Here is a 24,220-nt window from a genome sequence, read left to right on the forward strand (position 1 = left end):
GGCTGGGAGAGTTGGGGTTGTTCAGCCTGGAGAAGAGAAGGCTTTGGGGAGACCTTATTGCAGCCTATCAGTACTTCAAGGGGGCTCATAAAAAAGTTGGCGGCAAACTTTTTAGCAGGGCCTGTTGTGACAGGACAAGGGGGAATGGCTTTAAACTAAAGGGGGGGGGAGATATAGACTGGACATAAAGAAGAAATTATTTATGCTGAGGGTGGTGAAACACTAGCACAGGTTGCCCAGAGAGGTGGTGGATGCCCCATGCCTGAAAACATTCCAGGTCAGGTTGGATGGGGCTCTGAGCAACCTGATCTAGTTGAAGATGTCCCTGCCCATGGCAGGGAGGTTGGACTAGATGACCTTTAGAGGTCCCTTCCAACCCAAACTATTCTATGATTCTATGATTCTATATATAATTGTGCCCACACAAAACAGCACACGGACTGGAAAGACCAGGACCACTTCTTTCACTTAATCTGATTAAAAGTGAGAGCAAAACTGTCTTTCACACAGCGTGATGGCACCACCTGTGAGTGAAATCACCCTCTGGAGGTGCCTCTCTGTATTGTCTTCGGGTGGAGAAGGGGCCTGCAAGCAGGCTCCTAGATTAGGGACCTCAATGAAATCACTAAGTGAGATAGGACAGATAAAGGTCTTGGAAGATTTTGCAAATTTGTGTTGTTTTCATTAAAGGAAGAATTAAAAACAAAATCTCAAATTGCTTGGTTCCTAGTTTTATTTATGATAAACACTAGGCTCAGTTTGAAAAGTTTTATGAACAATTCAATTTTCCAGACATTCATTTTGAGAGATTCTTGTACAGTATTGATATGAAACCAGATCAAAATCAAAAACTTTTGTGTGTTAAGACAGGGGCTTGTGGCCAGGTAAACTGAGTTCGCTGCCTTAAGAACAAAACTACAAAGGCTGCTCTACACAACATGGAATTAGGATAACTTAATTATGCTTTATTTGTGCCATTTGTTATTTTGGTCTAAATGATATGTGAATATTTTTCTTTTTGAGTAAGAATTTTATATTCTGTGTGTGAACACTTTACTTTCATTGATTACTTCAAGAGAAGTGTATACAAGACCTTACATAAACATCAGAATAAAACCACTGTGCATCAACATTAGCTATTTCAGTTTACCTGTAAAGAGAATTTATTCAACAGATGATGTTAAAAAAAGATAAACAGAGAACTCTGTGAGCCATAATTCTCGGAACTTGTAAAGGGCTTGAAAGATACTCTTTAGGAAAGATGAGACAAGACATTTCTAATACATTCCAAAACTAAAGCAAACTAGAAGGGGAAGCAATCTACACAGGCTTGAAACACAGTGAATGTTTGCCCAGACCTCAACACGCACAAGCTGAAATGGCTAAATTTCAAACTTGCCAGCATATGTTTCACAAGCTACCAAGTGCAACACACCTGCAACTTTCTGTGGCTTCTCATCGCAGCAGTTGAGTTGCATGATCTTTGGTGGTGTTCGGGAATCCCAGATGCCATCTGGAACCCCCTGCTTGGGATAACCCTCCATGTCTCAATTTTTGAGATCTAATCTGCAAAGCTATCTCCAATTAAATGTTTTGGATCTGGGCTCACAAAGATTTCTTTAACCAAGCTTGAAATAAATTTTTGTAACTAAATGCTCAGAAATGGATCTTATACCCACCACGATGTTTCTTCCCTTTGTTCTTTCAGAATTTGAAAACAAACCATTGCTCTTCAGAGAGACTTGTTTTCCGTAACAGTGCTTATGCAGACATCCTTCATATCATAAACAGCTGTCAGACCTTGGTCTCTGCTTCTAGGAGTGCTTTATATGGGTTTTATTTCTCAGTAGGCTTCATCAGTGATAAAGTTCTGGAACCACAACTGTCAAGTGTTGTAACAGCTACTGTACAGTTTAGAAGAAGCACAAGTGGGCCTAATTCAAACCAGATATCCATTTGAACCCACATTTATGTTTAGATGACATAAGAGAGAAATGCTGTATCACCATATGGGGGCTTTGATGACAATAATGACCCTTCCCCCTACTGTGCATTCTTATCTCCCCTTTTTGCACTTCCATTAGCCCCTCTCACTGAAAACCCAGCCAGAGCCTAACTTTTCAGCTTAAGTTGCAAGGACTGATGCTGGCTCCCTTGCATGCTGAAGTCCAGCCCTTCCTACCAGCCAGGAATAGTAACCATCAAATGATGATACTGTTTTCTCTCTTAAGTGCTAAGAGACTCAACAGCGTGTCTGTGTCCTATGAATTCTGGTATGTGCCGCCTGCAATGTCTGTTTCTATATATTCCTGCCAACTGCATGACTTCATTCAGCTGCGTGATATCCCAGACAACACAACACTGAAAGTAACACTGGCACTTACCTGAGCTGCCGGTGCCTTCTGATGCACTTCTGGATGTTTTTGGCTGGCTCTGTTTGCTACTTGTTCGTACAGTGACCGAAGGAGGAACAGTGCTGCTGCTGTCTCCACGAATCGTCGAGAGGTCCTGCATGCTAAAGCTCCTTAGTCTCTCAGACAGAGCCCCCTGTCCCTAGTTAAACAAACAAGCAAATAACACACACAAAAGTTAGATTCCACAGTGCATTTTGAGCCTTTCTCCCCCCTAGCTCATTGAAATCCGTCAGTACAATAGGAAGAGAAAAAATTGCCTGGTCCAGTAACCTAGAGAGGACAAAAATTAGTTGTTAAAAACATCATTTCCCTCTCTTTGCTCTTCCTTTTGGAGTGGTTCTACGCACAAAGTCTGATCGTTCAAACTTTTGATGGCGAGCATCTCTCATTCTTCAATGTAGTCACATGAGCTCAGAGCAGTCTTAGACACATCTGAAAGAGCAGGATATTGTTGTATCTTTCTAGTAGGCACTTTTCCTCATTAGGATCCGAGTCAAATATGTGCTTGGCTTCAGAAACACAATTAAATCGTCTGCATCAAAATAACTCCCTTTTAAAGTTAACCATCTATGATGATATTCACCCAGCAGTTCTGTCACATAGAGAATTTCCAGAGCACAGAAAATTTGAAATTTTAATGTAATAAAAAGTTATTCTTAAATGCAAAGAAATATTCCAGTGCTTTTTCATGCAGCTTGAAGACAAAATAAACTCACACAATAATTTTGTTTCTTTTTAGACTAGCTCTCAATCAAGCAACAAACATATTCCTTGGTGAAAGGAACATAGCTGTTTCTTTGTAAAGGATGGGTTGGTTACAAGACACCTTTCATTAAAACTACATCCCACCAAGAAGCTGATTAGAAGTATACCTCTTTCTGAATTCTGTAATCCTCATACTACACCACTGCTATAGAGCAAGAATGCCAGAAAATACAATTAATACAGAACCTATCTATCCTTCCCTGTTGGCTAAATTAAGTGACATTCAGAATATAAATAGCATAACTGATAAAAAGTACATTCAAGTTTTAACATTTTGTTAAATGAGGGGGGAAGGCCCGAGAGATACTTCATAGCATATAGTCTTGGAAAAAAACTGAAATAAATACATAGAGCCTGATTCTAAAATTATTTCTGCTAGTGTAAATTAGGAAAAATTCAATGGATGCTTTGACTGAGGTGAAACTAGAAAGATGGCAAACAACAGTAAATATTGCCCTGTTTAACAAAAAATGGCTGGATAAGGCACATCATAGCAATTCACACACCACCTTCATTTAGACTTGTATTTGTCAAAGCAGTACATAAGTGGAGGCATAGCCTGAACACTGCCAGAGGGCTCTAGGTTGGGGCTGGACCAGAATACATCACTGCTCCCTTCTGGGCTGCAAATTTGAGTATCCTGCCCACAAAACCAGGGTGCAGGTGAGGGACCAGTGGAGAGTATGCTCTGGTGCTGGCCTGGCACGGAGAAGGGACTCATCCTGACCATCTACAATCAAAGGCAAGACTGGACACATTCCTTGCTAAAGCAGTTAGGCAACACTGCCTGTCCCCTAGTGCACTGGCATTGATACATTGGGAAGGCAATGCATTAATTTACCTGCAGGTACTGATTTACCAACATTACTTCAGAAATTTCGCATGCAGAGTAACAGAAAATCAGTGCCTTTACCCCATATACATTCCTTAGCACCTTACTTTTAGGGACTGTAAGTAGACAAGGCATCAGGTGCTTATAACTACAGTCGCTGTGACAGCCTGCACTTTCTACATTCAAGAAAACTGCTAGATCAGTAATCTCCAACTTTTCAGCCTGAAGCTTTTCATACAAGAAAAATGGGTTAAAATTTCCTTCTCAACTCCATAGCATATCAGTTTAACCACAGGCAGGCTATACATCCTGGACTATAGCACTTTTCTGCATCAGCAAGAAGTAAACAGCACATGATGACAACTTCTTCAATGCTGTCCCAAAGCATCGTCAATAGAAATACGCATTGTCTAAGAAAAATAAAATTGAACTGTCCTTTGTAGGGCAGAGTCACCTGGTGGAGCTAGCCAGGAAGCTGCACTGGGATTTTTCTCTTTATTTTACTGAATCTGTGGTTTCTTAAGATCTCTCTATGTATACTGTGTTTGGCAGCATTTTGCAGCTAATTTTTCTGCAGGCTATTACAGAGAAGTTTCCACACACCCACCGTGCTCTTCCTGCAGACTTACTTTGCTCTCTCTCATTAGCCTGTTCTACTTTTTTAATGTATTTTAAATGGATGGGGCTTTTTTGCTGGTATACCGAGACATTTTATTTTGCTTATTTTATATGCTTGGCAGTGGAGTCCATAGAGCTGATGTTTTGTTAAAATCTCACCTCTCCCATCTCACTCTCCAACCTGCCACAAGAGCTGATGCCTGAATTTTGGCTACTTTCCTGCCAGTGGCTGAGCCACTCCTGGGACATGTTCTCACTCCAACAGGCATCTCAAGTTTTTCTTCTTAGGCTGGCCTAAGGTACATCTACTCTGCAGTCTACAAATGCAACTGTCACTGGGCTGGTATACTGAAATTTCCCTGCATGGCTGGTTAGCTGGGTGTGATCTCATCCGCCCAGAACTCAGTGCAGTGCAGTTCTGGGTGGGTTTTGTAGCTTGCACTGAATTCCTGCACTGCCACCCTATTCTCAGTAACTGGTTTAAAGCTAACACAAGACGTCCTACCCTGCAGTTTGACTACAACAGAGAGATTCCTAGCGAGAGCAAGCTGAGAGCAATCAGATCACTAAATAATATTTTGCTGTTGCAGAATGACTGGACCAGCAAAACCGGAGGGTTAGCAATTGATGAGCTGCTGTAACCTGAGTGCTGTATTCCTCCCGTACCACTAGCTCAAGTGTCAGCAGTGCTCAAGCTTTTAACCTCCTCCCAGCCGCTCTGCTCAGCCAGCTAACCCAAATACCATTTCATCCCAACAAACAACTTATGTATGTGGACATGAGTCAGATTAGAGACAAGATTCATGCGTCAGACCAACCTGGCAGGAAAGATGACACTAACGCACCCTTTTGCATTGAAAATGAAGAAGATAAGTTAATATTCTTGCATTGCAACTTGTGATGTAGTGGCATATAATGATCAAAGGCCCCAGAGGCAGCTTTGAAACAACAAGGGCCTGATATGTGCCTGTCATCTGTGCATCCATTACATTAGCATATAATATGTACAACCACAGCCTTAAACACACAGTCACGGCAACTGTGCTAAACAACTTTGACTTTCTCCAGGAAAAAAATTAAAAAATTGTCTTTTCTTGATTTTTGCTTTAATTTAACCTAAGTTTATAACAGCAAAGATAAAGGTTGCTCATCACACAGATAACAGCAACATATTACCGTTGCTACCATTCCATGAAACAGTTTGTCCAGATCTCAGAAATGGCAGGGATAGCAAAGGCTCAGGCTGAGTGAGGACAATGAACGCGCGTGAAAGCCTGCTGACTTCCCTTCCATTTATTTTCTTTCAAATTTTTGCACCTTCAGTCTTTGTAGGGATAGACTTGATTTAATTGTTCCTAGGGTACAACATAACACTCACAATTCTTTCCCAGTTGCCACATTTCTACCTGACCCCAAATAGAAACATGACAAAAATTATGACTACAACAGAATGAGGATGGTTTCAGAGTAAAATGGAAAATGTTGTTACCAACCTTAATTTCTCTGTCAGATAAGCAGCTACTGTATATGAAATCACAAACATTTGAAAAGCCAGCACTGTGAGAGTTTCCACTGCTGTAGTTATATGTTTTAGCAATAAAGACTTTATCCAGCTGTAACGCTTATTATTCCACAGTAAGACTTATCATTTATTAACAAAAGAAATAAAACAAGTTAATAGCTTAATTTCACAACGGAATAGATTTAGCACAGCACACATCTTGGGCCATATTTGGTTAAAACAATCACGTGGAAGATGAAGAGCAGCTGTTTTGGGGATTTTTGTTTACCGTCTTGGCCATGATCATATAGATGCTCTTCCAACTGCTACAGACATGGGAGATGTCCTAGAAATTTCAGCACACCGTGTGTCTGCAGAGAGAGAAGATCCAGGCCCTGAAGCTATGTCTACGCTGCAGGCCAGAGGCACGTTTGCAGCACGTCCACACGGATCTGGGCTAGTTTTATCCCAGAGAGCGTGACAGCAGTAATATCATGACAGTTGCTGTGATAACAACATTTCACTGTGTCAACAGCAAAACAACATGGTGGTACTATACAAACTTTTGAAAATGAGGACTGGGAGGGCTTGTGGGACTACGGATGACACCATCTCTCTCTCCCCCCTCATTGAACACCAACTGCCCTGTCAGGACGACTGTGCTGGCAGTGTGGGACCTGTATTTTGGGGACTTCATCCCCTGGAAGAGGACACAAGCATGAAGTGGTGCTGGAAGACTGAGCCTTACTCTCCCTGGGCCCAAGACTGCCTGCCTACACTCAACTTCTACTTCATCCAGTTTCTCCTAGGACACAGACTGTCCCCGTAAGCATGGCACTTCTGATCCAGTAGACAGTGATTTTGCTAGATGGTGAGGTTTTGGTGGCAGAAAGTGGGAGCAGGTGTCTCTCTGTTCCCTGCTCACTATAGTGTACCTGCTCCCAAATTCATCTGATCTTCTTGTCCCAAGGAAAGTTCACCCCATAGGTGAAGGTACGGTACAAGCTGAAAGCAGACCTCTTTAGGCTTCTTTCACCTCTTCTTCTCTCAGGACCCACCAACCTCCCTAGGTCCATACATGGGACAGTTCTCTCTTTACAGGGGCAGAGAAGGGCCAGGCTGGGGCAGGGCTCAGTGCTACTGAACAAAACAAAAGACAAATACTAAAAATGACGTGGTAATATCACCCCCAGGTAACTGCTATCACGTGGTACCAACCTTACTTAGATTCATGACACTACCAACAGCATTAGGGCAGCGCCCATCAAGCCATGGACATTTAAGCTGCAGAAGCTCGTCTGTGATTCTAAGGGAAGTTAAAGCTCCCATCTATGTAATTAATCTAAAACCAATTTAGGTACATCTCTACCTTCTTCAGTCAAAATTGCAACTGTAGTATAGGCATACCTTACTTCCCCACATCTAGCACATTCTCTCCTTATTTTTGCTTTAAAGAGCAGGACAAAGCAGTACCAAAATACTGAGCTTTCTTTCAAAGCCCCCTAAACCTGCATGCTACCTTCCTCTAAATGTTGCAGACATCATCATTTCCAGAAATGAACATTAACCTCTGTGGGCCCAGAGCACAAACACTGATGCAACCAATATTTGCTTGGAAGGATCAGAAAGCTTGATCCTTTCCAAAATCTGAAGTCATTATTGTGTCAGGCACTCTAAAAGGTCCTCCATCAGAAATAGCTGGAATTGTCTTCCATTACTTTGCCTCTCTATAATAATCTCTGCATTCACATTTGAAGTAAAACTTTTTAGAGGGAGATGGATTTAGGAGTCTGGAAAAACTGGGTTTATATCCAATGGAATTATTCATTAAAAATACTCCACATATGTAGGCAACTTTACACAGGCTCTAGGTAAATAAAATTAGGCACATAATTGAAAAATCTGCAATTTATATAACCAAGTCACATTAAATATGATCTAAATATAAACAAATAACAGTTTCTAGATTTCATCATACCTTCCGTCTGACAATCTGAAAGAATTCTGTAGACATTATTTAGGCTTCAAAACACCTCTAATACCTACAAACTCCATTTTGCAGCTGTGGAAACTATAACACAGCATGGTGAAGTGACACAAATCAGGAACCGAAAAATGTCAAGTCATAAAAGAGAAGTTTTTAATACAGTCAGTGTTAATACAGGATGGCACCTTCTGGCCTTTTGCATCATTGATCAGTAGTTAATGGACAGGCAAGGGAACACTAAGTCACGCTCACCACACTTCCAGCACAATGCTAAACCTGTTAATGTTCTCTTCTCTTTTTGCTGTAACGTTGGTTAGCAGCTCTCTTCCATGCTAGCAGACATGTCTGCATGCATGTTATAGCCTCCATCCTCCAGATATTCACTACAAGGTGTAGTGCATGTTCCTAGGATGTCAGTTATTGCTATAGTATCAGCAGGACTTCCCCAACCACACCTATCAGAGAATGCTTGCAGAGAAGCGTCTTCACTTCTGAGCCAAGTCCCAGCCTCACTAGCTCCACTGCAACCCCAACCATCCTAATGGAATCACAGCAGTGGGAGAGAGGCTCCCTTTATCCATTAGTGAGAAAACAACAGCAAACACAGCAGCTTGGCCAATGCAGTAGCAACAACCTGAATTAGATGTGTTTTCCACACACAAAGCTCCCTGCCTGGCTGCTGGAGTCTCTCCGATTGCCAGCAGAGGACTTGGAAGGCATTTTGCTGATGAGATCAAAGACAGGCTTTTAAAGCTCAGCACGCAGGATCTATCTACCCACTGGAAGCGGAGCAGACAGCATCTGGCCTCAGACCAATCTCAGCTGAAAACAGTTCAAACTAGTCTAATGGGGAAGCAGACGTTAGTTACGGGTTAGTATAAGCACTCAGCAGATTACCTGCCCTTTTTTCTGGTCCAAATACAAGTGCAAATGAAGTACCTGAGAGACCTAGCAAGGGAAAAAAGAAAGCCATTGTGGCAACACGCATAAAAGCTTTGAGAGTAAGGTCTATTTGAAGCATATAGTAAGTAATCGAGGCGAGACATGACCATGACACTGGGTACCATGTGCAGGGACTCACATACACATAAAAAGCAGGGACACCCACCTGTGGACTACACCTTTGAACGCAGGTTGTCCCTTCCTCAGCTTTCCCAGAGAGATGGAGAAACCACTCCATAACCCCAGCTGACAGGGTGTTACCTAGCAAGTGTGTTTAAAGAGTAAAGCAAATTATAAACACAACGGGCTGCCACTCCACTCCTTGCACTTGATCAGTGCTTCCCACTGGAGAAACCCCCAGTGTCTGGCCACCTCTGTAATCCAGACTTAAGATCATTAAGAACAGAGTGCATTTAGGACTAATTTAGGCACAGGATTAGGTGAGGGACACGTGGCAGTCATTTTAGTCCTGGTACTGACAGGTCTTCTCAGAAGTAGAAGGAAATTACTCATGGCAATGAGCAGGAGTTTGCACGCAGAAGCGTTATCATGTCTGGCTGCAGGCAGGCCCTGCTAAGAGCAAAACGATCGGCTTTATGCTCTGAGCACAGGCCTGAGTGAAGGAGGAAATTGCTTCTGCCACCATATGAACACAAATACCCTGCAAGCAATATCCTCATGGCCAGGGCCTGCGTGCCGTGCCTAGCCTGGAGCAGCTACCTGGTTTGGAGATGTCAGACAGTACTAAAGACTCAAAGGGAAACCAGCTGACGTTAATGTTGATGGTGGAAACTTAATTTCATCTACCCTTTTTGTTTGTGCAGTTCATTTCCTCTCCTGGGAACTGTTTGTTATTGTCTCTCCCAGCCTGGTCTCTCTGTATAAATTTATTGTTTGATTCTGCTGTCCTGTGCATTCACTGGCTATTGTCTGCTTCTTGGAGACACCAACGAAAGAGCCAACAGGAGAGATAAACTGGAAACAGCTACCCAGATTGTAGCTCAAATAGCGTTGGGTTTTTATTGATTTGGGAAAAACAGATTCTCAAAGACTTAAGAATGAAAGATACATCACACCATGACAGGAACAGCTCACAATATACTGTGATCAGTGGCACACTACCATAAGTTTCAAGAAAGCCATTTGTTGTTCCTCTTTATTGGTGTAACATAGCTCAGCCATGAGATCTTTGATTTTCGATCCCAAATGGGGATTCTTTAAAGGAAGCTACTTTCAAAAGCAGCATGCTCAGCCCTTCTGAGATAACACTAACGAGTCCCCAAAGATTTCTCAAACTGCGTATTCTAAACCACTCCTGACATCCGCAACTCTTGGCCATGTCACGGACCAGGGCACACAGTGTGGCCATTATAGATACGGTACTAAGCAGACTGGACAGAACTGTTCGCTGATATGTTTGGCAAGCAAAGACACAACCTCCCTCCCAGCAGTGGGATCTCATCGTTACAGGGGCTTTATCCAGCCTCTTAAAGGGAAGGATGCTCCCCACTCCTTGCCTCCCTCTTTCCCAATTCAAGTAAAAGTGCAGTTCTTCACTGTCATGCCACAAAAGGCAGCATCCCTCTCCCGCACAAGTTTTTGCTCCAAACTCCCACAGTAAATAGGTCTCAATTCTCATGGAAAATTAGGGATCTAAATATTGACTTTCAGGCAGTTGCACTGGCTATACCAGCCAGATACCAGAAATGAATGAAAAGCTGCTGTTTGACTAGAGAGGATAAAATCTAAATGATCACCAGCATTTCCCTTCCAGTGCCCTGGTTTAAAAATCAGCGAACGCACTGGGAAGCTTCCCAATAAATTTCTTGAGTTAAGGGACCCTAAACTAGCAGAGCTGTGACTCCCCAGAGGGTGGTGAGCCCAAAGGTGGAAATGGAAGTGAGGTTGCCCAACCAGACAGGTGGTTGTGAGCTGAAGCAGTTTGGGAACTGCTGACACTGCACTCCTGAGCGTCTACAAGGTAGATGAGCATAATGAAACCCTCCCACCTTCGTCTGCATGCCTGGCCCTTTTAACCAATAAACCAGAGTGATTGCTAGCTCTGGCAGCACCGCAAGCCATATCTCCCCATGCCTGAAAGGCTCCTGGACTGTTTCTCAGACTTATTAGGCACAAACGGGCTTTTCATTGACACCAGTCATGCGTGCCTGCTCCCTCCACCTCATTTATCATCTGCCAAGGCACTGCACCCACTGCCAGCAGCACGCTGTGCCCCACTCCCATTCCTAAAGGCAGGCTGTACCAAGGGGCACACAACAGACCACAGGACCAGCTGCTGTGCAAACAGTCCCTGCCCTACACACAGGAGGGCAGAAGAAGGGCAGAGGAAGGTATGTTATCAGAAACCTCTGGGTTGCAAAGATCTGTTGGCTGTGGGATGTTTTCTGCAGCCCTCCTTTGAAGAGCAGAGTTGAGGCTGCAGCTTGGGGATGGTTAAGTGGTTGGGAGCAGGATTTGTCTTGGGGGTGGGGAAAGACAGTGTCCTGTTTCGTGTAATTGGTTTGTTCAGGGTGAGGAATAAGGATACATGCAAACAGGATATGGGAAACCCAAGAGCTTGAAGGAGAGGGTCAGAGAGCTGGGGGAGAGTGTAAAACTGGTGATGGGAGGGTTGTAGACACAGAGGAGGCAATGGCAGTGCTTGGTCTTGGGAAGAGAAGCAGGGAGTACAAGGGTTGGGGACTGGGGACAGGGCAAGGCAGCAGGTGGTGGGAGGCTCAGGGTGACAGGCAGAGGATGAGAAAGTGCTGGAAGCATGGCGACAGCAAGGGGAGTACATATGAGTGTGCTGGAGGAGGCTGGTGCTGCATCCAAGCCATCGGTACCTCTCCTCACTGCAGCCACAGCCACTTACATTAGAAACTTCACTGATGCCAATGAAAAGCCCACCCATCTGATGGCTCTGCTGCCTGGCCAAGGCCTTGAACCTGCCCCACTACTGGGACTGTAACAGCCTTGCTGCTGCTCCCCTTCTGCTGTGACCCAAAAGCAGGCTCCTTTTCTGCTTCTCCTCTCCTCCCCCAAGGTGAGCTGGAAAGAAGGTGGCAGTCAGTGCCCAGGGCCCTTCAGGAGCAGGAATGGCTGAAGTAGTTGGAACTAATGGAAAACACACAAAGAGCAGCAGGATTTACTGCCCAGTCATCTAATCCCACCACTTAGGACTGACCCACTTGAAGTCACAGCGTGTGACAGAATGATCAAGCCATGAGGACAGGATTACAGAGCCCCAAATGAGATTATGCTCCTTGGTGGCGATGCAAGCTGCTGGGGGCAGGGAAAAGATCTGTGTTGAGCACCTAGCAGGGGTAATAAGACCAGATATCCAATGCTCTGTCTGCTTAGAGAGCATCAAAAATAGACTCTCGGGAGAGAGAGAAAACACTCAAGCGAGCCAGCTGGGCAGACTCAGGGTACTTGGGACACTGACAGCTCCTCAGCCTGTAAAATGAATTGGCACAGGTTTGTGCCAGTGTTAGCACAACTGTGGCTTCAAAACAAAACAGAGCAGGGGAAGGGAGCAGGAGGAAGGGGAAGGGAGGCAAGCCTGCATTTGGCTAACTAAAACTGTAGGCTATTTAAGATAGAAAGGGGAAAGGGCCAGGGATCAGAGATAAGGAAGGTGTGGCTGTGCACCACTTGCAGCATCTTAGCCCATGGTAAATATTTAAGTATCAGCCTGTCACACACAAACGGCAATCAGAGAGCCAGCCGCATTGTGCTGCATGATGGGTAAAAAGAATGAAGAGATGGACCTCACCCAAAGATCTTATCACCAAAGACAAAAGATCATGACAGATCCTGTGGGAGCACAAGAAGATAAGCTACCACAGCTCAGAGAGAGAGGAGAGGACAGGGCTATGCACAGTGGGAGACATGTCTCTAAGTACAGGAGCCTTTAAATTTAAGCTCATTTACTGAAAACCGGTCTGTACAGAGTACACTTTCAGCCTAGCATCTCACTGTGTATTTGCCACCAGAAAATGCTGACTTGCAAAGTCTGAGAGTCCATTTCTTGATACAAAAGCATCTTTTCCTCGCCCATTAATCCAAGTGAAGCAGGAAATAAGACAGATCCTCACATTCATTTGCTGGTAAAAGCCATGTTTTCCATGGGAGCTGCAGGAGCTCAGTGCTTCTGAATATATGGTCATCCCTATAGGTTCCAATTTTAACACAACCTGTCAAAGGCTGAAACACAATGCACCTGTTCAGGGCTCAGTTTCTCATCTACACTCAACACTTACCACAGGCTAGCTGGACACCCTTAAACATTGGCATTGGGAAAGCCAGGATGAGCCTTAGAAATAGTATTCTCTTTCCTCCCTCCCTGGAAACTTCCCCCTAAGGACAGCATTGCAGTCTTGTCTGGCATCTGTCAGCTCAAAGTGTTTTCCAGATAATTAGTCATTTAAAATTCTCTCACGCAGGATAATCTAGCTCTGTTATACCTCCTTCTCAAGTGAGCAAGTAAGGGCGTTGACACACATTTAACAGCAGCTGAAAACCAGGGCAACAGAAGCTGTTACCACCCATACCTGCTTGTATCACTCCTCTCTTGGAAATGGCTCCCTTCATAGCAGCAGGGACAGCTAAATGGAGACACATCCACACCCTACCCATCACACTTCACATCCTGAATACCTGAGGAACCCCAGCTCAGCATTTCTGTACTGCAATACATCAGGCTGTAAATCACAGCCATTCAGCTCTCCCTGCCCGAAAGACAAATTTAGTCTGAGAAGGGCAAGGGACAGAAGCTGCTTTAACCATTCCTGACTATTACACCATGAAGAGTGTAAAGGTATTAAGGGTGTGGTTCCATGAGCAGCAGAGCTAATCTGTCTGCTTCCCACGACCAGGAAGGGAAGATATTGCTTTCCATTTCTCCAACCATACTCCTCACAATGCAGTTCTGTCCTTTGCCTTGTGCTGGCTCAGGCACTCACGAGACACATCTGTGGGCTTGAAAAACAGTATTCCCCTTCCTTCTCTTTCTGGATAGCTGATAGAGTAGAGATAACCTGAGGAGGTCCAAAGAGCTGGTGTACAGTAATCCACTGGGAGCAGGAGCATCACCCCATCTTGGAGGAGGAGAGCTGTCAGACCAGCTCACCCTGTCTCTTGGATCTGGACCCTGAGGCACAAGCAACTTGCTGGAGGCCACACGCCGAAGCGGCGAAGGAAGCCAGGAGTCCTATTTTTCCTCACACATTCAGAGTAATTTAAGTGTCAAGGCTGAAGCAAAGACATGAACAGTCCTTGCTTTGCTGTAAAAATCAATCAATCCAATAACAACCTCTCAATCTTATCAACAGATCATTTTCCCCTCCCCGCAGTAGTGTTCAGGAAAGACTCTTCTGGTCCATTTACAGGTTGCAATATCTTAACTGTTTTCTCTCTCGTTAGGCTGGTAGGTGTGCCATACAACAATACTACACAAGTCACAGAGTTGCTTTCTTCCAGCGCTGAATGGGGAGCTTCATTAACTCATGCAAAACAACGGCTTCCTTGTACCCTTCTTCTCCCTTCTACCCAGCTTCCCACTGCCACTGGAGCCACATTTCAAGGCAGTGAGATTCTTAAGAAAAACACCAGAAAAGCAGAACAGTGGGAAGAAAAACTGTGGTGCTGACTGCTCATTCAGGTTGAAAAGCTGATGAAGACACTGTTGCAGTTCTGAGATGACAAGGTTGGCACTGTGGATCTGGGCTACTGTTGAGCTTCCCATACTTAGGAGCTACTCAAACAGGAGTCGGAGTTTCTTCGAGATTCACACACAGTTTCCAACTCTGTCCTAAAAACAGCTCTAGTACAGAGAGTCTGCAGCATCTTGTAGGAAGAGGCTCAGAGCAAAGGCAGTGCTGCAAAACAGGCATTCCCAGAACCTATTTATGTCCATGGTGTGACTTCTTCAGGCTTACATAGCAGCAGGAAAAGTGTTAAGTGTCATGGAGGCGTCACACAAATGTTGTTTCGTTGGGCATATAACACACAGCTTTGCCTTAGCTCCACGTTTATCCCAGGTTTCAGTCCAGGTTTGGATTAGCCAGCAGTCCCTGGGTTAGCAGAGCCTCCCCACTGAAGAGCAACAGTTCAGGAGAACTGAGCCAGGTCTGACAGCCACAGTCTGCACAATGCTTGGCTGGGAAAAGGGAAGCAATTTTTGGCTTTTCTTTGGAACGGAATTTTGCATATCCTTGCGATCCTACATGTTCATGGCATATCCCAGGGGCTCCCCACTTCTATAATACTTCGCATTCAACATGCTTTATAGACTTTATGGTATTTGGCCTCCTAAGGATGTATTATGTGCATTTTTACAGAAGGCCAAGACATACTAAAATGATGTGCCTAAGGTCATATGAAAAGCATTTGACAGAGGAAAATAATTTCCTTCAGCTCCCATTCACGTTTTTCCTAATACCAGTACCCACCTTGCTCATATGTTTCTACTATCCTTTTGCAAGAGGCATTGTATCTGACTGCATGAAAGCATTATCTTTCATACAAGTCTTGCCCCCAAATCACACGGGTATAGTCACTGTGCACATCTACCCTAAGCCATGATAATCCATGGCCAGACAGCAGGACCACAAAATGCAGTTATCAAGTCCTTGCAGCTTTTATGCAAGTAAAGAACAGAGATAACAGCTATTTCCTGGCTCTGGCTCTAAGCCAGGAACAGAGTACAGGATATACCTCCTCAGATGAGACCACTCCTCAGATGAGACCACTCATCCAACATCTACTCGTTCTCCAAAAGCAACTAATGCCACTTCCCATTCACTCTTACATAAACACGTCTCCAGAGAATTATACACGAGGAATGTTATGTGTAACCCTTGCAGACGAACCTTCAGCCTTCACAAACTTCAGATCACATCTGCTTTCTGTCAGTACCCAAGTTATAGGACACTAGATCCTCCAGACTTCTCAACAATTCAGCACAACAATTGACAAACTGGGCTGCAGATAGCCTTTCCCTTCACTGCAGAAGGTGCTGACCAAAAAAAATATTTCCCTGTCAGGATGTTAACCGTGTTCACCTAACGTCAGCATCTCTCATGGGAAGCATGCTCCTATTTTGACAGTGAAAATGAAAAGCACAGGCTGTGATGAACAGCATTGCTAACATTGTCACCTGGGTACTGAATGCTATGGAAAATATAAAATTCAACAGAGACTTGAGGCAGACCCTAGTCTTAATCCTGCATTTCCAACCTCCTATAGGTTCACTAGGCACCACACTTACTGTCTTCATCCCAAGAGGCACCTGTGTGGCTGGTGAATGGGAGATTGGGAGGCATGATCAAAATCAGTGAGTGAATCCCTACCCTCAGCGTCTCTCCCCCTCCACACTGTGGCTGCTGTTGGTGATGGATGCAGATGAGATGCTAATGAGTCACCATCCTGACCCGCACTTTTACCTTTGAAGCCGCCATGACAGCTGCCGTGGCTGCGACGTTCAGCCCCCGCTTCCCAAAGTGCACAAGGGCATCGTAGCTCCGGTCTTTTGCCTGGACGAGGCAGTCATCGATCTCCTGTCGCAGCAGACAACAAAACAAACAAAAAAAAAAAGCACAAGAAGGACAAGTTCAGAGTGCTCCCAGCCTCAAAGTCTTGGCAGGGCCACGTCATCTTTTATGGAGGCAGACATCCTCCATTCCCTCCACCTTGGCTGGAGAGAAGTTCACAGCCAACGTTTGCAAAGAGGAAAGGTTTTCAGGGGAGCAATAACTCCCACTGCAGGCTTTGGGAACTCTTTGTTCTGCGAATGGAAGATTGGGACCTAAAGTTGGGATACACTTGCACAGTGCAACCACCACCAATAGGTCCTGGAAGCAAGACAGACACATTCACCTGGGCAGAATGGACCAGAGTGTGTCAAGAGCCATTTGCAATCTATGGACTCTAAAGACAAATTGGATTGCCCCATAGCTAAAAAGAATCATATTATGACACTGGGCAGCTGCAGCTGTACCGCCCTGGGTCCAGGACTGGTGTCCTCAGAAGTATCTGAGATATCTCTGCACATCACTGCAGTGTCTGGCTTCAACATGCCCATGGAATTGGTAGGTCCAGAGCTTCTGGACTTCGATGCTGCTCAATATACAGTGAAATGGTTATGAAAGTTCCTGCCCTCACCCTCCCTCCCTCAAGACACAGAGGTCTGGATGATAATAGATGACAATGACTTCTAGTACTCAGCTACTGGATGTGCTGGATTAGTAGGGACTGGAGGCTGCAAGAAGCTGCTGGCTGTTTAGTGATTCCCTCCCTATTCCTATTAGATAAGAGGTGGCAACCCAAAATGCATGAGCACTACTTGTGAGAAGCATAAGCAGAAGTTCCCAGGAAGCAGAGAGACAGGGGACTGATCCCCACTGTCCTCCTTGGACAGGACTGAGATACAACTGTTCATGCATTGCCTGTGGCTAAACAGAAGCTTTCACTTCCATAGTTGCCAATGTGGGAAACAGTTATTCACCTCTTAGTGGTTTGCATGTTGTTATGTGACTGATAGCTATTCTTGGCCCACATACCCACATAAGCCAAATGGATCTGCCTGACAATGTCCCAGTCACAGCCACAGGAATCTCCTAGGCAGGCAAATGATCCAAGCTGTAATGTCCCCCCCCTGAAATTAGCATCATGAATTTGAGCAAGACATTTCTCAACCCAGGACCTCAACGTGCTACATGCCTTACTTCAGCATGCTATACGTCTCCCAGCCAGGCAAGTGCTTGCTAAGCCCCTTTCAGACAGGCTTGGCTATTTGTCTCATTGCTGCACAGTTTTAGGCAGAGCTGGGAACAAAGTTAAGGAGCCCTGGCTGCCAGACCCTGTTTCTCTAATTGTTATATCCAGCCACAACATAGCACTCCAGCTATATTCAGCCAGTACGTGCAAAGCAGCTCAAGAGGTATTTTTATCCCCCTCCCTCCCAACTTCCCAAGTGCACAAAGATGAGTTAATATGCGTGAGTGCGCTGAACAGATGCCAGTATTTAAAAACACAACTACCACAAAGAACAAAAACACCAACCAAAAGGAGAAGATCAAATGATAGAAGAAGAGAATCAGCAACTCCCAGTCCTTCAATGAAAATGAGTGATACAAAGACTGGAGTAAATTCACTGTAGATCTGCTCCACCCAGAGAGGACCCAGGCACCTGTGATTACCTTTTCTTTTGAAGACAGTGTTGGATGAACAAATTTCCTGTACAGGAGGCTGGAGCCTTTTGTGTATGGAGACAGCAGCCAAGCTACAAAAGCTATTTTGAGTTCATAGTAGAATGGAAACCTAGAAGAAAAAGAGCTGTTAATGTCTGCTCCCAATTTAACCACTGCTCTTGATTAGAGATGCTCAGCACAGGAAGGGACTGGCCAGTCTACCTTAGGACAGCTTTTCCTTACCAAAGAATCCAAAGGCCAAAACACATTCACCCACCTTTGCACACATCTCAACCAGGTATGTGGGTAAATCATTATTCGGGCATCAGGGCCATTATTTAATGGTCTGGAAGAGACTCTGCTGTGTGATAAGAGGAGCTTCCTACATGCAAAGAGCACAGATGCTGCCTTCATAGCATCCCCAGTCATTATGAGGGAGCAAAGAGCAAACCAGCAAATCAGTATTTCATCCATCATTATGCACCTTTCATCTCTGCCTTTCTGCTTTTAAGGTAACACTTATCTGACTGAAACTGAAAGACAAGAACCTTTGTTGTCCAAGCAACATGCAACATAAAGGTGCAGATCTACACTGTGGCTTTCAGGTGGCACTGCAAAATATGCAGGACACTAACAACAGGACATGCTTTAGCTGTAACAAGCAGCCAGGGACTTCTTGAGATTAGATTATCCAGGCTCTTTTCTGGAGGACAAAGTCTAGAGCTCAAGGCTGGCCAGCTAGCAGCATCCTCATGTGGGCAGGCATGTTGCTGCCAGCAGTGTGACAAACCAACGCTACTCTTTGTAGGCAGGGGCAAGCGAGAGCAGCAGAGACCCTGTGATGGCTGTGCACCAGCCCAGCTGGACCCAGGCAGACTCCTGCTGTGCTAGTACAGCACTGTCACCAAGCCAGCTGGGCCATACAGCATCCAGGTCTGACCCGATGGGTCTCTGCGATGCTTTACTCTGAGCATGGATTTGCCAGGTTGGTCTTCCACCTCACTGAGGATCTCTACAGCATACTTGATTTCACAGGCTGGACAAGCCCTCTGCCATTCCTCCCGAGAGACCCACATAATACATCCTCCAAAAAAACAAAGCTCCAGATGAACACAGTGGAGGTAGATCTGCATGCAAATTAGATAGAGACAATAATGTCTTTTATCTCCTTTTCAACAGAACTGACGTTTTGCCAAGTACCCCTGATTCCCTTTGTCTGGAGGACTCACTAGAGGCATGCAGTGCTATGCAGGAACAGGCTTTATGTGAGGGCCATGCACTACAGCTAAATTTTCATCCTGAAGTCTACTGATCTCACTGGTTTCCACTAGAAAGGCCTTACTAAAAAGCAATCAAGCAACAGACCAAGCAGCAAACCAAGCAACAAACATTTCCAAACTTGAGCATCCAAATGTAAGGAACTGAATCTGGTAACTGGGCATTTATGTGCTCTCATCCTGACAGCGGTCACCAGGAATCCTTCCACTGGCACCAGAAAGCCCACATCAGTATGGACTGTCACTGTCCTCCATCAAACCATAAACCCAGCCTAACCAGGAATGGGCCTGGCAAAACACTCCAGGAAGAACCACCCATGCAGCGACCTACAAACAAAGTCCTGTGCTGCAGGGCTGTTTCTGCCTGATCCCTAGAGTCTGTGTATTTACTGTAGGACACAGCTAGGTAAGTCTAGAACTATGCCTGTAGCTAAAGCTACTGTTGTTTACGTGATGATCTCTGCGAGCATCCAACTCAGCAATCAGCTGTGCCTCTCTCTGACAGGCAGGGGACTGAGACTCCTGTAATGACTTCTCACTAATGAGGTATCACTGAGCAGTTCCATCTTCTTTCTTGCTTTTCCTATGATGGCACTGTGAAAGGAAGCATGGCTCCTCCAGACAAAACACCTCTATGCACCTGAAGCCGCTATCCCCATGTTCAGGAGGCAGTGCACCTTTGTGCCCCCTTTTTCCCTTTGTAAACATTTCCATTTTCTGTCCACCTCATGCCAAAGACCCTCTCCCATCTGGTGCTCACCAGCAAAGAAAGATATCCGTGAATGTCTCTGCTGTCGTGAAGAGCGCGAATATGATCCAGTACATCATCCATTTGACCTGGTAAACAAAAACAGTAGCCAGTTCAGTTCAAGGCCCTTGGGAAAAATCCCTCTTACAGGCACAAGTGCACAGAATAACTTTCTCAGTAAAAACGGTTCCTTCCCCCACCCCGTGTACTTAACAATTACTACGGACTTGAAGGTGCCAGAGCTCCCCCCACCTCAGCACATAACACGCGTCAGATTTCCACACAAGCCCTTGGGAAGGAAGATTGTGGCCTTTAGGACTGGTCTCATGAAAAGAGGAGCAGCCTGACTCTGTCCCTACGGAGGAAGCTCCACTGGCCAGCGAAGGACCACAGCCCTATCACAGGGCATTAAAAAATCTCACTTGGCTTATCTTAATAGCAAAGGTTAATACTAGGGTGTTGGCCAAACTGCAATTAAGACAAAATGTAATTACTTACATAATATCTACAGGCAGGGGAAACTAGCTAGGAAGAGATAAAGAGGTAACTGCCTATCCCATGACCCATGGCTTAGGAGCACAATCAACTCACTGCAACTTATTGAATTAGCGTGCATCACTTGAATGGCGGTGCCTCCTCACATCCACACCCTGAGCCCATTGCAGTGACAAGGGCAAGTGCATTAGCTTAAATCCCTTACCTGAGGCTTAGGTGAGAGCATTTTACCTCACATTGGTAGTGAAAGCATGTGCTGTGTTGTCACTGTGTTCAACTATGGTAACTCCACTGTGGGGTGGACTGCTTGGTGGGTGATTTATGGATGGTCTCCTTTGCGGTGATAGCGACAGATGCAGAAAGTCTTTTGGGACCGTGACTTGGTCAGGGAAACTCTAGTATCTCGAGTAATTCAGGAATCTGGGGATTTTTGTCACTGAGCAATAAATGGCATTTAAAAGCACAGCTAAACTATACTGATATATGCAGTATTGGTTCTTCTTGGGCTGGAAAGAAACAACGTATTTGTCACGCACCATCAGCACTTCCAGTGATTTTTATCAAGTGATGTGGTGCTCCTCTTCTGCGACACTGTTACCACAGAGATGACGTAAGGAATAATTTCTAAGTAGTGGACATGAAAGAGAAACCTTTTATTCCCCCTCAATATTTTTTTTCCGTTGTAAAATTGTAAAACTTAAAGTTCAAACAGCTTTAAGAATCTGTCTCTCTAAAGGAAAAGAGATGGTAAGACAAAAGTTGTTAATTTAACTGAAAGTTGTTGTCTAATTAGCTATATTTGAAAATGAAGATCCCTAAGCAGCTTTGCTGGAATGTTAGAAAGCTTAAGGAAGTAAAATCCATGAAAATCCATGAATTAGAGAATTGGGCTGTGTTACCTAAGGCTGGGATAATTGCAATAGAATAAGGCAAGGCTGGAAAGAAGGCAGTACAAGAGGGATAGCTACACCAGGTGCTGCTCTGGGGAAGGGAGGATGGAGGTGGCAATAAATCTGGCTCTCACCAGCTCTGAAACGGCTTGCTCCATCTTCTCCCCGATGCAGTGGGGACAGTACCCGTAGTCTCTCTCCATCTCCCTGCAGGTACTGAAATTATTACCTAAGCACCTGTCACCCAGCTATATAACTGCTCCCCTGGGATTTATATGTATATTTATACTTAGTGTTACAGCAGTAGAATGGCACTGCCAAATGCCTGAGAGCATTGTCTTCCCAGGGCAGCTTCTGCCAGACTTTTTACATAACTGCAACTCCCTCAAAACCTCACTGCCAGCACGGTTCTGTCAGTTAGACATTACTGCCAGCAAAACTTTTAAACACAAACCAAGACCTGGTGTGGATGGGCTTGGATCAGCCTAAAACACCATTTATCAAAATGACTATTACCAAGCAGAATAAAAATAAACTATAACGATATAAGTTTTGACTAATAAATGAAGGTTTGTACTGTGTCAATGTGAATTACTACGTTGTTTTTTTTTAAATCAGACCCTAACGGACATATTGCCACAACTGGTGTGTTAAACTGAAAAACAATTGTAAGTGCAGACCAGGTTTTAGATCAGCTGTTCCCACATTTGGGTCATGACCCCATGTGTCTGATGCGAGTTCCTCTTTTGCAATTGAATTTCCAACAGGAATTGGACCCTTCAACAAAATATTTTCCAGAAAAGGACTATGGAAATGTTAAGTATCAGTGGCAGATACTGCTTGGGGATGCTAGCGCACGTCTTCAGCATTTCCAAGCAAAGGGTGTACAAACCTTGAGAAGCACAGCTGTGCAAGGGCTGCAGGGACATTTTGCCTTAAGTATCTGATGTGTTCTGTAACACTTATGATTCTCAAAATATCCAAAACCATTATCTGAAGGAGGGGACTGATAGCAAGGAAAAATCTCAGCAGCCACAGTGAGTCCCAGTTTGAGCTTGCATTAAGGACTTAATGGGATAGCCATCTATGCTGTTACCTAGAGGAGAAAATAGGCTTGTTATCCCTGGGATCTCGAGAGGATTGAAGAGTGAAGATCTGGAGACTGAGTCGGGTTCAATGAAGTTAACAAAGCTCAGGTTGTGAAGGGCACTACAAATCCTACAGGACCCCAACAGCATCCAAGTAGCTTTGATTCTCCTACATTTCACTTTGCCTGAGGGCCCCATATGCCTTTGGAAACTGGGGCCCAGGGAACATTTTTCAGCAAAAGGTTGCCAAACCTGCCTGTAAATAGGTTGCTCCACAAGGAAGGATGTTTCTATCTGAGGATTCAGTCATATGTGCTTTGAGCTGCCTCCTCTGATCCTTGTTTTGAATGAGCAGCTAAAGCTCCAAGGTTTTTTGAAAAGGCTTTGATTTATTCTGCTTTTCAAAAACAAAGGAAAACACGCAAAGCTCTGGATGCCAAACACCTTTTAAGTCGGCCATATATAGCTCGCACCACCAGAGAAATAGCATACATTTGTCAAAGAGCACATCAACTCTGCAGGGGAGCCAGAAGCACAAACCCAAGTCTCCTTATTTGAGACTTGTGCCTAGCAATCAGCCAGTCCACCTTCAGGCCAGTCTTCCCCTTGCACTGGCTTACAAGCTTTCCCAGAATATAGGCAACACCTTTACAAAGTGGTGAGGAGCAACCTTAGAAAACAAACCCCGCAGCACAGCCACAAACCTCATTACTCACATATTCTTTGATGTCCTTTGATTTCACGGCTTTGTAAGAATAATATGCGGGGTAAAGAGTGCCAAATATAAGCCTGGAAAAAAACAAACAAACAACAAATGGATTAAATTGATTTCCTGTCACAGAGAAAGATTTTTTTTTTCCCTCCTGTCTGTTAAATGTGTTTCTTGCACTAGCAAAAGTGTTAGGATCTGATTTAAGCTTGAGTGCACTAAGTACAGTACAGGAGTGATTTCGCGTCACTGAATTCAGAGAAACTATTGCCAGTGACATAAATGAAGAGCAGGGATTCAGGTTGACTTTCCTTTTGCAATGGTTTCCATAGCTGTACCTTATGAGTTATGCACAAATGAAACCAAACCAAACAAACAAAAACCAAAAAAGGCCACTGCACTTTTAAAAGGAAATTAAAAACCTGATTTCAAAATAATCAACTGTGACACCAGGAATATAGGATTATGGCTTTCAGAGGCAGGACAAAATGAGAATCATTTGTCTAAAATCCCTTCCACCTCTATTCAACACTCTGAAAAGCTGGCAGAGGATAAAGCAGCATCCAAGTTCTACTGGCACAGGGGTTTGAATGCTGGGCCGTTATCCTACGTTAAATTTGCTAAAGGGAAGAGGCCTGCACTGTTCGGTAAACTCAATTTGGGCTCATCAAAGGAGGAGGAATTTGCCCACCAAGATATGCCAACAGGATCAGGCCTAAAAATCCCAGCTCTACTGTTCTTTCAGACAGATTCCTTTCAT

At 44.6% G+C, this 24,220-nt stretch overlaps 1 protein-coding gene across 10 annotated transcripts in view; it reads right to left on the bottom strand.

Moving 5' to 3' along the window:
* The window catches only part of REEP1 (receptor accessory protein 1), a 78,662-nt gene that overhangs the window by 23,310 nt on the left and 31,132 nt on the right, over positions 1-24,220 (bottom strand). For 7 of the 10 annotated variants that reach the window (XM_009289388.1, XM_009289387.1, XM_009289384.1 and 4 more), the window contains 6 exons: positions 23,468-23,540; positions 20,291-20,367; positions 18,263-18,383; positions 16,508-16,621; positions 9,015-9,065; positions 2,385-2,553 (listed from right to left, as the gene is read on the bottom strand). In XM_009289388.1, coding sequence (XP_009287663.1) covers positions 2,385-2,553; positions 9,015-9,065; positions 16,508-16,621; positions 18,263-18,383; positions 20,291-20,367; positions 23,468-23,540 — 605 coding nt within the window. The remainder of the gene's footprint in view (positions 1-2,384; positions 2,554-9,014; positions 9,066-16,507; positions 16,622-18,262; positions 18,384-20,290; positions 20,368-23,467; positions 23,541-24,220) is intronic. The other 3 variants (XM_009289385.1, XM_009289386.1, XM_019474666.1) reach the window with 3 other exon arrangements.

The sequence above is a fragment of the Aptenodytes forsteri genome, unplaced genomic scaffold (genome assembly GCF_000699145.1).
Source record: "Aptenodytes forsteri isolate BGI_AS27 unplaced genomic scaffold, ASM69914v1 Scaffold141, whole genome shotgun sequence".
Lineage (NCBI taxonomy): Eukaryota > Metazoa > Chordata > Aves > Sphenisciformes > Spheniscidae > Aptenodytes > Aptenodytes forsteri.